Raw genomic sequence first — 15,544 nt, 5'->3', positions numbered from 1 at the left:
TGCAAATATGGAATGTATTTTATGTGAAATAAAAATATGTATCAATTAATATTTCTCAAATTTCTTCTTCTGTGTCACCAAGAAAATATGTTTACAGATTTTATTTATTTATTTGTCAGAGAGAGAGAACACAAGCACGGGGAGTGGCAGGCAGAGGGAGAAGCAGGCTCCCCGCTGAGCAAGGAGCCCAATGCGGGACTCTATCCCAGGACCCTGGAATCATGACCTGAGCTGAAGGCAGACCCTTAACCGACTGAGCCACACAGGCGTTCCAAGAAAACATGTTTAAAATTAAAATCATTGGGCGCCTGGGTGGCTCAGTTGGTTAAGCGACTGCCTTCGGCTCAGGTCATGATCCTGGAGTCCCGGGATCGAGTCCCGTATCGGGCTCCCTGCTCGGCAGGGAGTCTGCTTCTCCCTCTGACCCTCTTCCCTCTCATGCTCTCTGTCTCTCATTCTCTCTCTCGCAAATAAATAAAAATAAAATAAAATAAAATAAAATAAAATAAATTAAATTAAATTAAATTAAATTAAATTAAATTAAAATCATTATTAAAATGTCTCCATGAATTCATCAATAAAATGTAATTAAAATGTTGAAAAATTAAATAGAAATTTAAGACAAAATCTGATGTCAGACTTATCTTTGCCATTTGAATGAGGTTGTATCCATTTTGTATTAGGTTTTTTAGAAAAAATAGTTTCAAGCAAGAGAAAAGATGAAATTTACCTTTTTCTTCCATTGATAATATGTTCTAAAAAAAATTAGGTTAACTGAAGATTTCCCTATTTCTGATAAGCATATTTGAGAGGGATGATAATGGTCTATAAAAGTAAATTAAACTATCTTGATAGATTTCATATTTATATTCAGACTCTTTCAACTAATTCTAAGATGGTCTTTCCTACTGACATGAAAACAACAAATTCGGAATCTAGAATGGTGTAAGAGGCAGACTCCAGAGAGTATCTTGGAAATGATGATACATGAGTATCTTATGCCTCAGTTTTCCTTTATTAGCAAATCTACATACAGTCTTTATCTTTCCAGTGCCTCTTTCACAGCAGGTTCTACCTCCCTCACCCAAATCCAAGAAAACGACTCTTGCAGGTATCTGAGAATGTAAAAAAATGTGCCCAAGCCTGGTTCCTATAGTTAATGAGCCCCTTGATGCCGACGTATCCCTAAGAAAATTGGTGGTCTTGCGACAGTAGTTATGAATCTAACTCAATACCAGGTAAGTGGATTTGACTTCAGTTTCTTGATTTCCAGCTTGGCCTGACACATAGGTTAATGTAAAGAGTTCTACATAGTTTGTAAGTCCAAAATAGAAAACCTTTTCTTATTTCTCATAGACAGACAAGAGTGTCCATGAGCACTCCTTCTTACCTTTGTCCTTTCATGGAATGAGTTACATTTTTGTAAACAGATTTAACATAATACTACCACAAAATGAAAATTAAATGACAATTTATTCAATTTAAATTCTTTTTTTTAAAGATTTTATTTATTTATTTGAGAGAGAGAATGAGATAGAGCATGAGAGGGGGGAGGGTCAGAGGGAGAAACAGACTCCCCGCTGAGCAGGGAGCCCAATGCAGGACTTGATCCCAGGACTCCAGGATCATGACCTGAGCCAAAGGCAGTTGCTTAACCAACTGAGCCACCCAGGCACCCAGCAATTTAAATTCTTAATTGGGCAATTTGTAAAGAAATGAAATTATATAAGTTTGCTTTTGTAAGAATGTAACAAGTAAGCAGAAACGCAAAAGTAAAAATTAGGAGGGTATACCAAAAAAATGTTAAGTAAATGAATATATACTATATATATGGCATATATAATAGATAGGTATATAGGTAGACAGAGAGAGAGGTAAAGAGAGAAAGGAAGGAAAATAAGGCATAAGGGAAGGTTGATTTTCTTGATTGACAGAAACTTCTCTGAAGATGTGGTTTCTAATATTCACCTTGTTAGTAAGTATAAGTTGAAATACAATTATAAACTATTGTGATAATGAAATTTTTGTTGCAAATGTGATGGTTGGTGAGAAATGTATCAGATATATGTTGGAGGTCATGTTTTTGGAGGCTTTCAAAAGTATTTAAATTCATATTATTGTTCACACTAATATTTCTAAAATGCTTTTCCTTTAACAATAGGGAAAATTACATGTATGTAATGACCACACAGAGCACACCTGTGCCATAATCCTTTTAAAAATCAAATGGCGGGGGAGGAGCAAAATGGTGGAGGAGTAGGAGACCTGGATGTCGTCTTATCCCAGGAATTCAGCTAGATAGGGATCAAACCATTCTGAACACCTACGAACTCAACAGGAGATCAAAGAAAAGAATAGCAACAACTCTCTGAACAGAAAAGAGACAACTTTCTGGAAGGTAGGACATGCGGAGAAGTGAATCCGAGGTGATATTCAGGAAGATAGACGGCAGGGGAGGAGGCCTCTGTCAGCCACTACTGGTAAGTAATAGAGCAGCGGAACACAAAATTGGAACTTTTAGAAGCCCACTCCGCTGACAGATGTCGCTCCAGTGGTTAAGCAGGGGGTGGAACCCTCGCTGGGACAGTGTGGTCTCAGGACCTTTGGGGTGACAGAAAGACTGGGGGCACCTGAGTGCAGCAGAGCTCCCAGATATCAGAGCAGGGAAGCCGGCTGCAGAGACGGAGCCGAGGAGTGGGCTCTCAGCTCGGGGTTGCCATAAACCATGAACCGCAGCACAGTCAGGCCACTGCTCAACCAGCAGGGACCCAACAAGCAGCAGATCCAGGGAGGATCCCCCAGGAGGAGCAGCGCGGGAGGACACCACAGGGATCTGCTGGGTTTGGAGACTCCACACGGGGTCGTGTGCCAGAGATAGAAACACTCGGTCACAGGCCGGGTGAGCACAGAGTGCAGCCGGGAGACAGGAGTGATTGACTGCTTTTCTCTGGGGGCTCACTGAGGAGCAGAACCCTGAGTTCTCAGCTCCTCCGGGGTTGGAGATTGGGAGGCCGCCATTTTCACTCTCGTCCTCCAAAGGTGTAGGGAAAACTTGCAGGGAACAAAAGCTCCCGAGAGCAAACCCAAGCAGATTACTTGGCCCAGACCAGCAAGGGTGGGGCAATTCCCCCTCTGGCAAAGACATTTGGGAACCACAGCAAAGGGCCCCTCCCCCAGAAGATCAGCAAGAACAGCCATCCAAGACCAAGTTTACCGATCAATGAGAACGGCAGAACTCCATCGCTAGGGGAATACTGCACATAGAATTCATGGCTTTTTTCCCATGATTCTTTAGTCTTTCAAAGTTAATTATTTTTTTAACTTTCTTTTTCATTTTTTTTCCCTTTTTATTTTTTTTTTTAAAGATTTTATTTATTTATTTATTATTTGAGAGAGAGAGGGTGAGAGACAGAGAGCACGAGAGGGGAGAGGATCAGAGGGAGAAGCAGACCCCCCGTTGAGCAGGGAGGCCGATGTGGGACTCGATCCAGGGACTCCAGGATCATGACCTGAGCTGAAGGCAGTCGCTTAACCAACTGAGCCACCCAGGCACTCTTTTTTCCCTTTTTAAACCAACATCTTATCAATCCCTTTTCTAAAAAATCTTTTTTATTTTTCATTTTAGAGTCATATTCTATCCCTTCATAGTAGTTAACCTTATTTTTGGTATAGATATATATAAGTTGTTCTGTCTTTAAAATTTTGGGATACACTTTCTTATAACAGACCAAAATATACCCTAAATCTCTAGTGTATGGTTTTGTTCTAGTATCCTGCTTGATCACATTCTCTCCCATTTTTTTTAAATCCTCTTTCTTTTTTCAACCAACTTCTTATCAATTCCTTTTGTAAAATCTTTTATAATTTTCATCTTTACACTCATATTCCATCCCTTCATCATATTTACCCTTACTTCTGAACATATATAAGTTTTTCTTTCTTTAAAATTTTGAGAGGCACTTTCTTCTAAGAGACCAAAATACGCCCAAAATCTAGTGTGTGGCACAGATCTATGCACCAGCCTGATCATATTTGATCATATTCTGGTATTTGTTTGTTTGTTTGTTTTTATCATTTTATTTTTCTTTTTTCTTTCTTTCCCTTTCTTTTCCCCCAGTTTCAGGTCTCTTCTGATTTGTTTAGTGTATATTTTTCTGGGGACATTGTTACCCCATTAGCATTTTGTTCTCTCATTCATCTATTCTTCTCTGGACAAAATGACAAGGAAAAAAAATCACCTCAAAAAAAAGAACAAGAGGGAGTACCGACTGCCAGGGACCTAATCAATATGGACATTAGTAAGAGGTCAGAACTAGAGTTCAGAATGACAATTTTAAAGATACTACCTGGGCTTTAAAAAAGCATGGAATATATTAGAGAAACCCTTTCTGGAGAAATAAAAGAACTAAAATCTAACCAAGTTGAAATCAAAAAGACTATTAATGAGATGCAATAAAAAATGGAGGTGCTAACTGCTAGGATAAATGAGGCAGAAGAGAGAATTAGTGATATAGAAGACCAAATGATGGAAAATAAAGAAGCTGAGAAAAAGAGAGATAAACAACTACTGGATCACAAGGGCAGAATTCAAAAGATAAGTGATACCATAAGATGAAACAATATTAGAATAATTGGGACCCGAGAAGAAGGAGAAAGAGAGAGAGGGGCAGAAGGTATAATGGAGCAAATTATAGCAGAGAACTTCCCTAATTTGGGGAAGGAAACAGGCATCAAACTCCAGGAGGCACAGAGAACCCCCCTCAAAATCAATAAAAATAGGTCAACAGCCCAACATCTAATAATAAAACTTATGAGTCTCAGAGACAAAGAGAAAATCCTGAAAGGAGCTCAGGACAAGAGATCTCTAACCTACAATGGTAGAAACATTAGATTGACAACAGACCTATCCACAGAGACCTGGCAGGCCAGAAAGGACTGGCATGATATATTCAGAGCACTAAATGACAAAAATTTGCAGCCAAGGATACTATATCAAGCTAGGTTGTCACTGAAAATAGAAGGAGAGATAAAAAGCTTCCAGGACAAACAAAAACTAAAGGAATTTGCAAACACGAAACCAGCCCTACAGGAAATCTTGAAAGGGGTCTTCTAAGCAAAGAGAGAGCCTAAAAGCAACATAGACCAGAAAGGAACACAGACAATATACGGTAACAGTCACCTTACAGGCAATACAATGGCACTAAATTCATATCTTTCAATAGTTACCCTGAATGTAAATGGGCTCAATGCCCCAATCAAAAGACACAGGTTATCGGATTGGATAAAAAAACAAGACCCATCAATAAGCTGTCTGCAAGAGACTCATTTTAGACCCAAAGACACCCCCAGATTGAAAGTGAGGGGGTGGAAAACCATTTACCATGCTAATGGACACCAAAAGAAAGCTGGGGTGGCAATCCTTATATGAGACAAATTAGATTTTAAGCCAAAGACTGTAATTAGACATGAGGAAGGACACTATATCCTACTTAAAGGGTCTACCCAACAAGAAGATCTAACAACTGTAAATATCTATGCCACTAACATGGGAGCAGCCAATTATATAAGCCAATTAATAACAAAAGCAAAGAAACACATCGACAACAATACCAATAATAGTGGGGGACTTTAACACCCCACTCACTGCAATGGACAGATCATCTAAGCAAAAGATCAACAAGGAAATAGACTTTAAGTGACACACTGAACCAAATGGACTTCACAGATATATTCAGAACATTCCATCCCAAAGCAACAGAATACACATTCTTCTCTAGTGCCCATGGAACATTCTCCAGAATAGATCACATCCTAGGTCACAAATCAGGTCTCAAACCAGTACCAAAAGGTTGGGATCATTCCCTGCCTATTTTCAGACCACAGTGCTTTGAAACTAGAACTCAATCACAAGAGGAAAGTCAGAAAGAACTCAAATACATGGAGGCTAAAGAGCATCCTACTAAAGAATGAATGGGTCAACCAGGAAATTAAAGAAGAATTTTAAAACTTCATGGAAACCAATGAAAATGAAAACACAACTGTTCAAAGTCTTTAGGATGCAGCAAAGGCAGTCCTAAGAGGAAAGTATATAGCAATATAAGCCTTTCTCGAGAAACAAAAAAGGTCTCAAATACACAAACTAACCCTACACCTAAAGGAGCTGGAGAAAGAACAGCAAATAAAGCCTAAACCCAGCAGGAGAAGAGAAATAATAAAGATCAGAGCAGAAATCAATGAAATAGAAACCAAAAGAACAGTAGAACAGATCAATGAAACTATGAGCTTGTTCTTTGAAAGAATTAACAAGATTGATAAACCCCTGGCCAGACTTATCAAAAAGAAAAGAGAAAGGACCCAAATAAATAAAATCATGAATGAAAGAGGAGAATTCACAACCAACACCACAGAAATGCAAACAATTATAAGAACATATTATGAGCAACTATATGCCAGCAAATTAGATAATCTGGAAGAAATGGATGCATTCCTAGAGATTATGAACTACCAAAACTAACCAGGAAGAAATAGAAAACCTGAACAGACCTATAACCACTAAGGAAATTGAAGCAGTCATCAAAAATCTCCCAACAAACAAAAGCCCAGGGCCAGACGACTTCCCAGGGGAATTCTACCAAACATTTAAAGAAGAATTAATACTTATTCTTCTGAAACTGTTCCAAAACATAGAAATGGAAGGAAAACCTCCAAACTCGTTTTATGAGACCACCATTACCTTGATCCCAAAACCAGACAAAGACCCCATCAAAAAGGAGAATTACAGACCAATATCCCTGATGAACATGGATGCAAAAATTCTCACCAAAATACTAGCCAAGAGGATCCAACAGTACATTAAGAGGATTATTCACCACGACCAAGTGGGATTTATCCCTGGGCTGCAAGGTTGGTTCAACATCTGCAAATCAATCAACGTGATACAATACATTAATAAAAGAAAGAGCAAGAACCATAGGATCCTCTCAATAGATGCAGAAAAAGCATTTGACAAAGTACAGCATCCTTTCTTGATCAAAACTCTTCAGAGTATAGGCATAGAGGTACATACCTCAATATCATAAAAGCCATCTATGAAAAACCCACAGCAAATATCATTCTCAATGGGGAAAAACTGAGAGCTTTCCCCCTAAGGTCAGGAACACGGCAGGGATGTTCACTATCACCACTGCTTTTCAACATAGTATTAGAAGTCCAGGCACAGCAATCAGACAACAAAAAGAAATAAAAGGCTAAGAAGAATCAGCTAAGAAGTCAAACTCTCACTCTTTGCAGAGGACATGATACTTTATGTGGAAAACCCAAAAGACTCCATCCCAAAACTGCTAGAACTCATACAGGAATTCAGTAAAGTGGCAGGTTATAAAATCAAATCACAGAAATCAGTGGCATTCCTATACACCAACAACAAGACAGAAGAAAGAGAAATTAAGGAGTTGATCCCATTTACAACTGCACCCAAAACCATAAGATACCTAGGAATAAATCTAACCAAAGAGGCAAAGAATCTGTACTCAGAAAACTATAAAATACTCATGAAAGAAATTGAGGAAAACACAAAGAAATAGAAAAACGTTCCATGCTCATGGATTGGAAGAACAAATATTGTGAAGATGTCAATTGTACCTAGTGCAATCTACACACTCAATGCAATCCCTATCAAAGTACCACCCACTTTTTTCAAAGAAATGGAACAAATAATCCTAAAATTTGTATGGAACCAGAAAAGACCCTGAATAGCCAAAGGAATCTTGAAAAAGAAAAGCAAAGCTGGCGGCATCACAATTCTGGACTTCAAGCTCTATTACAAAGCTGTTATCATCAAGATAGTATGGTACTGGCACAAAAAGAGAGACATAGATCAATGGAACAGAATAGAGAGCCCAGAAATGGTCCCTCAACTCTATGGTCAATTAATATTTGACAAAGCAGGAAAGAATGTCCAATGGAAGGAAGACAGTCTCTTCAACAAATGGTGTTGGGAAAATTGGATAGCCACATGCAGAAGAATGAAACTGGACCATTTCCTTACACAACACACAAAAATAGACTCAAAATGGTTGAAAGACCTCAATGTGACACAGGAGTCCATCAAAATCCTTGAGGAGAACACAGGCAGCAACCTCTTTGACCTCAGCCGAAGCAACTTCTTCCTAGAAACATCGCCAAAGGCAAGGGAAGCAAGGGCAAAAATGAACTCTTGGGACTTCAGCAAGATAAAAAGCTTTTGCACAGCAAAAAAAAACAGTCAACAAAACCAAAAGACAACCGACAGAATGGGAGAAGATATTTGCAAATGACATATCAGATAAAGGACTAGTATCCAAAATCTATAAAGAACTTATCAAACTCAACACCCAAAGAACAAATGATCCAATCAAGAAATGGGCAGAAGACATGAACAGACATTTTTCCAAAGAAGACATCCAAATGGCCAACAGACACATGAAAATGTGCTCAACATCACTCGGCATCAGGAAAATCCAAATCAAAACCTCAATGAGATATCACCTCACACCAGTCAGAATGGCTAAAATTAACAAGTCAGGAAATGGCAGATGTTGGTGAGGATGCGGAGAAAGGGGGAACCCTCCTATGCTGTTGGTGGGAATGCAAGCTGGTGCAGCCACTATGGAAAACAGTATGGAGGTTCCTCAAAAAGTTGAAAATAGCTACCCTACGACCAGCAATTGCACTACTGGGTATTTGCCACAAAGATACAAATGTAGTGATCTGAAGGGGTACATGCACCCCAGTGTTTATAGCAGTAATGTCCACAAGAGCCAAACTATGGAAAGAGTCAAGATGTCCATCGACAGATGAATGGATAAAGAAGATGTGGTATATATAAACAATGGAATATTATGCAGCCATCAAAAAATGAAATTTTGCCATTTGCAACGACATGGATGGAACTAGAGGGTATTATGCTAAGCGAAATAAGTCAATCAGAAAAAGACAAGTATCATATGATCTCACTAATATGAGGAATTCTTAATCTCAGGAAACAAACTGAGGGTTGCTGGAGTGGTGGGGAGTGGGAGGGTTGGGGTGGCTGGGTGATAGACATTGGGGAGGGAATGTGCTATGGTGAGTGCTGTGAATTGTGTAAGACTGATGAATCACAGACCTGTACCTCTGAAACAAATAATACATTATATGTTTAAAAAAAAGAAGACAAAGAAGAAGACAGTAGGAAGGGAAAAATGAAGGGGGGGAAACGGAAGGGGAGACGAACCATGAGAGACTATGGACTCTGAGAAACAAACAGGATTCTAGCGAGGAGGGGTGTGGGGGGATGGGTTAGCCTGGTGATGGGTATTAAAGAGGGCACATACTGAATGGATCACTGGGTGTTATACACAAACAATGAATCATGGAACACTACATCACAAACCAATGATGTAATGTACGGTGATTAACATAACATAATACAATAAAATAAAAAAGAAACCTTATTCTACCTACACAAAGTAAAGATGAACACTGAAGAAGAAATAATTGAAGGTAAAATACAATACACTCACTATAAAGATGATTTAATGAGGACAGCATGGTATTGACAATAGAATATACATAAAGATCAATGAAACAGAATAGAAATCCCATATGTAGAACAACATACATACAGTTAGTTGATCTTTGACAAAGGAGCAAATGTAATTCAACAAAGAAAATCTTTTCCACAAATGTAGAATTGGACATCCATACAAAAAATAAATCTAGACACAGACCTTTCACAAAAATTAACTCAAAATGAATCATAGACCTACTATAAAACTTCAACAATAAGTAAATGGATGGTGGTTGGTGGGGCCAGGATTCTCACTTTTGGAGTGGGTGGTTACAGAGAAGAAGGGGAGGAAGGTTGCATATAGTAATACTTATGTATTTATATATTATTAGGATCATATTTATTTCCTGGCTCTGTCCTGTTATAGGGTCTAGAAGCAATAACACCATGGTAGCAATGAACACACCTAGAGCCACAGATCTTGGTTTCTAATACCATTCTCCAATAAAAGTAACCAGGTATTATTGCAGGAATGTCTGATTAGAGGGCTCTGGTAAGGAATATATAAGATGATCCTGAAGCATCTTATAGTACCAGAAAATAAGGAAGTGATTTTTAAAAAACACACTATGATGGTTGGATGTCAAATGGAAGAGTAGCCAACTGAAAGGCTTCGCAATGGCCAAAGCTAGAAAAATTTAGCAACAAAATAAATTAGTATTGGATATAAGTCAGAAGTACCAATAAATGTGTCATCAGTTCATTAAGTGCAATGAAGCTACCATATTAACATGTTAATAATAGAAGAAACTATGTTGGGGACATATAGTAACTCTACCTTCACATTTTTCCATAGTTCTAAAACTGTTCTAAATAAAAAATTTTTTCAAAAAAGAACCTTGGTGATATATTGATTAGAATTTTGTTGAATCTATCAATACATTTGTTAAATATTGAAACCTTAAAAATATTGAGCCTTCTAAAATATGATGATTTCATAACTTTCTGTTTAGTTATATGCTGATTTTTTAAATTCTCCATCACAAAGAATTGGTTTACTTATTTTTTTATTGAAACATAATTAACATACAATATTACATTAGTTTCAGGTGTACAACATATTGATCCAACAATTCTATACATTACTCAGTGTTCACCACAATAAGTACTATACTATATATTATCACAATATTATTGACTATATTCCCTATGCTGTGCTTTTCATCTCCATGACTCATTTATTTTATAACTGGAAATTTGGACCTCTTAATCCCCTTTACCTATTTCACCCATCCTCCACCCATCTCCCCCCGTGGCAACCACTAGTTTGTTCCCTGTAGTTAAAAGTCTGTTTTTTTATTTGTTTATTCCTTTGTTTTGTTTTTTAGATTGCACATGTAAGTGGTATTTGTCTTTCTCTGACTTATTTCACTTAGCATAAATACCCTCTAGGTCCATCTATGTTGTTGCAGATGGCAAGATCTCATTTTTTTCTTTTTCTTTCCTTTTTTTTTTTTTTTTTTTTTTTTGGCTGAGTAGTATTCCATTGTATACATATCACATCTTCTTTACCCATTCATCTATCAGTGGACACTGGGTTGCTTCCATATCTTAGCTATTGTGAATAATGCTGCAGTAAGTGTAGAGATGCATATATCTTTCTGAATTAGTGTTTCTCTTTTCTTTGGGTAAGCACCCAGTAGTTAGGCTACTGAATCAAATGGTATTTTTATTTTTAATTCTTTGAGGAACCTCCATGCTTTTTTCCACAGTGGCTGCCACAATTTACATTCCCACCAAAGAGCATGAGAGGGTTCTCTTTTCCTCCACATTCTTACCAACACTTATTTTTTCTTGCCTTGTTGATTCTAGCCATTCTGACAGTTGTAAGGTGATATCTCATGGTGGTTTTGATTTGTATTTTCCTGATGATTAATGATGTTGAGCACATTTCATGTGTCTGTTGGCCATTTGTAAATCTTCTTTGGGAAAATCACTTATTCAGATTCTCTGCCCAGTTTTTATTCAGGTTATTTGGTTTTTTTGATGTTGAGTTGTTATAATTTCTTTATATATTTGGATATTAACTCCTTATTGGATATATCATTTGTAAATATCTTCTCCCATTCAGTTGCCTTTTCATTTTGTTAATGGTTTCCCTCACTGTGGAAAAAGGTTTTTATTTTGGTGTAGTCCCAATAGATTGTTTATTTGTTTATTGTCAACATATTTTTATTAACAAAATATTTGAATAGCACACTTTATATCCTTGTGTCCTTTCTTCTTGCTGTTTTCTGCTTCACAAGTTTACATGTAATTTGATTATAGTGCCTCGGCAGATATTTATCTCAGGTAAAAATAATATAACATTGACAATATGAAAATTCTAAGACTGCTTTTTCCTCACTGCTATCCTCTGCACTTATACACCTCTCTGACATTTAATATTTTTTTAAAAAATCATTTTCCAAGGCTACCTAATTAAAATTATCCAACTAAACTTTAGAATATACTCCTCAGGAACATCTCTCTCTAGAGACATTTTAATTGTTTTCCTGCAAGAATCTCCTGTGACTATCTTGAGGGGGAAAAAAAAAAACCGTCTGTTTGTTTTGGTAACAATAGTTAGAAAACCAACTTTCCCACTGGAAGGTAAGAAAAAGTTTTTTTCTTAAAAAATTACAACCCATCTTTATCTTACAAAATTTACTGGGAGCCAGGTAAAATGTTATATTAGTAGGTCTTCCTAGCATCTAGGGTTAGGATACTGTTATTTTTATGGAAATTTTGGAAAATGAGAAATACTAAATGCCTGCTCTTTGATTGTGCAACTTGGAATGGTTCCTTACATTTCAAGGATTTTCTCTCTCGCAAATTTTTGTTCATTCCTATGCAGCTCACCTCTTTCCTATAGCTGTTATTTCTTGATTCTCACTCATGGCTTGAGCCTCTCCTTTTGAACTAAGAACTTCACTTAATTAACCAGCAAAATACACAACTTTGTCACCTCTATTTGCCTATTTCGCTGTAACTACTGCCCGATCCCACATTTTTCTCTTTCTTTTACTTTTTATTTATTTTGAGAGTCTTACCCACATTCCAGGAGAGTTCAGTCTTTAGTTCTGCCGTCTTACTGGGTAAAAATTTAGGGCAGAAGTCCATTTTGCTTCTGGCCTCCCCTCTCCACACTTCTAGCTTTACTCCTAAACAACAGGCTAGTGCCAGAGATACTGTTACCCAATGAAAAACTTTTGCAAGACCACTTGAGTCTCAGCCTTTCAGACTAAACATGGATTGACTACATGGAACAATCCACAAACCTGTTTCCACTGTGTCACCAACTCTTTCCTGGATCACCAGTTACAGAACCTCTTGGATACTTTTCTGCCACTTTCTATGAGCAACTGGGGCTGTGTCAACTTTCTATCAGGGTCTCCCCAACTTCTGGAATAAACTTTCTCCTAAACTTATTCTTCAGTGTATTTCATCTTTCTCTATGTGACCAGGATCATCCTGCCAAATTCCACCTACACACTACAGAAATATGTTCTTGCATAGTGAAATTAAAAGCAGAAACAAATTGTGAAGTCTATAAAATGCTCCAAAAGTAAAGTAAAGCCTCAAACACTGACACTCATTTAAAGTAAGGCAACAGAACATTTGGATTTGAGAAGTCAAATTGTTACCACATAGGATTATATATAACTGTAAGTATATTTTTAAATTTCTTACCTTATATATTTTTTTCCATTTTCTAATCAATTTGTAACTTAAATCACTTAAATTTGTCTGTTTGAATATCTTCCAAAAAGTAATAGATTATTATTTGATTCAGAAAGGAAAAGTTTTAATTCTTAGTTTGTTTAGGATTATATAAATTTCAGATTTTATAGCTCTGATTCTTTTTTTAAGTTATTAATTCTCTATTTAGGCAAGACTGACATGAAACATCTTGAAAATTTGTAGAAACTATTTTAAAAAGCAAACTTCAAATGTTTTATTTTAAGAAAACTCATTAGAACATGTGGTCATTAGTAAAATATTTAAATAGAAATAAAATAATATCTTACATTTATAATTTTCATACACATATGATCAATTTTAAAAGAAAGTAAAACACATTTGATAAGTATATTTTTCATATACAGATGTGTTTATCAGACCTATCAAGTGACTCACTCAATGTTAAATCGCTAGTGGTCTACAAGGAAGATACTGGGTATAAGTTTCTTTGTCCTGGCTCATACATATTTTCAGAATTCAGTACAATTTGGTGGCTAATTTATTGATCCATTATATGTCTTATATATTTTTTAACCAGCAGAAGTGATAAAAAAAATAATCCTGGACTCACAAAATCATTGTTTCTTGTCTGCATTTATAGACCTGGAAGAAGTCAACAATAAGAAATGAAAAATCAAACATCTGTGAAAGAGTTCATTCTTCTGGGATTAACAAATGACCCAGAACTAAATATTTTGATTTTTCTATTTCTATTTTTCACATATATACTGAGTATAACTGGAAACCTGACAATTATTACCCTCACTCTGATAGATCCTCACCTTAAAACTCCCATGTATTTCTTCCTTAGGAATTTCTCTTTTCTAGAAATCTCATTCACAACAGTTTGTATTCCTAGATTTCTGGTCAGCATTATAACAGGAGATATGACCATTTCCTATAATTCTTGCATTGCGCGGGTGTTTTTCTTCATACTCCTTGGTTCAACAGAATTTTTTCTTTTGACTGCTATGTCTTATGATCGGTACGTAGCTATCTGTAAGCCATTGCATTACACAACAATAATGAATAGCAGAGTCTGCAACCAGCTTGTAATTAGCTCTTGGCTGGCTGGATTTCTCATTATCTTTCCACCTGTGATCATGGGACTTCAACTGGATTTCTGTGACTCCAACATCATTGACCACTTCACTTGTGACTTTTCTCCTATGCTACTGATCTCCTGCACAGACACAGCATTCCTAGAGCTCATGGGATGCTTCCTGGCAGTATTCACGCTCATGGTAACCTTAATGTTAGTGGTTCTTTCTTATGTATTCATCCTTAAAACAATTCTGAGAATCCCCTCTGCTGAGCAAAAGAAAAAGGCCTTTTCCACTTGTTCTTCGCACATGATTGTTTTCTCTACTTCTTATGGAAGTTGCATTTTCATGTATGTCAAAACTTCAGCAAAAGAAGGTGTGGCTTTGACCAAGGGTATAGCTGTGCTCAATACCTCTGTTGCCCCAATGCTAAATCCTTTTATTTACTCCCTAAGGAACCAGCAGGTAAAGCAGTCCTTTAAGAACTTAGCCAACAAATGCTTCTCAAATAAATTGTAATCATAAAGAAATTCATGACCTCAATTTTAAATGGAACCTATGTCTAAAACAATGTTAACATTGTTATATTTCTCCAGCCACTATGATTCTCAACTTCCTTTCCTTCAGCTCTTAGTCTCCATTTATTCTATTTTGGCCTCATTTAGTTCAACTATCTTTTTACATTTATATGCTCTGAAAATTTTCTAAGCATGAGTGATGTGATGTCATGTAAATGAGGAGAACACTTAACAAGAATGCCAGAATTTAGGGCGCCTGGGTGGCTCAGTCGTTAAGCGTCTGCCTTCGGCTCAGGTCGTGATCCCAGGGTCCTGGGATCGAGCCCCACGTCGGGCTCCCTGCCCGGCGGGAAGCCTGCTTCTCCCTCTGACCCTCCCCCCTCTCATGCTCTATCTCATTCTCTCAAATAAATAAAATCTTTAAAAAAAAAAAAACTGATGAATAGTATGTAAAGCATACCTCTAAAGCTTATTTTTTTAAAATGGTCCTCTTCCTGGGGCGCCTGGGTGGCTCAGTTGGTTAAGCGACTGACTTCGGCTCAGGTCATGATCCTGGAGTCCCGGGATTGAGTCCTGCATCGGGCTCCCTGCTCAGCAGGGGGTCTGCTTCTCCCTCTGCCCTCTTCCCTCTCGTGCTGTCTCTCATTCTCTCTCTCTCTCAAATAAATAAA

General features: G+C 37.2%; 1 protein-coding gene across 2 annotated transcripts; it reads left to right on the top strand.

Annotated features, from left to right (window-relative positions):
- Positions 1 to 13,938: 13,938 nt before the first annotated feature.
- Positions 13,939 to 15,319, top strand: LOC123838655 (olfactory receptor 6C76-like). Of its 2 annotated transcripts, XM_045867605.2 has the most exons (2): positions 13,939 to 14,834; positions 15,262 to 15,319. In XM_045867605.2, the coding sequence occupies exons 1-2, from the start codon at positions 13,939 to 13,941 to the stop codon at positions 15,317 to 15,319; spliced, it is 954 nt and encodes a 317-aa protein (XP_045723561.2). The 2 variants fall into 2 exon arrangements, with proteins under 2 accessions (XP_045723561.2, XP_045723569.2); XM_045867613.2 differs by lacking the exon at positions 15,262 to 15,319 and having other exon boundaries at positions 13,939 to 14,874.
- The last annotated feature ends 225 nt before the right edge of the window (positions 15,320 to 15,544 follow it).

Source organism: Mirounga angustirostris, unplaced genomic scaffold (genome assembly GCF_029215605.1).
Source record: "Mirounga angustirostris isolate CCGP_5_RB_7025 unplaced genomic scaffold, mMirAng1.0.hap1 SCAF_5, whole genome shotgun sequence".
In the NCBI taxonomy this organism is placed as follows: Eukaryota; Metazoa; Chordata; class Mammalia; order Carnivora; family Phocidae; genus Mirounga; species Mirounga angustirostris.
Note: the sequence above shows the minus strand (reverse complement) of the source record. Positions and strands in the feature narration are given on the sequence as shown.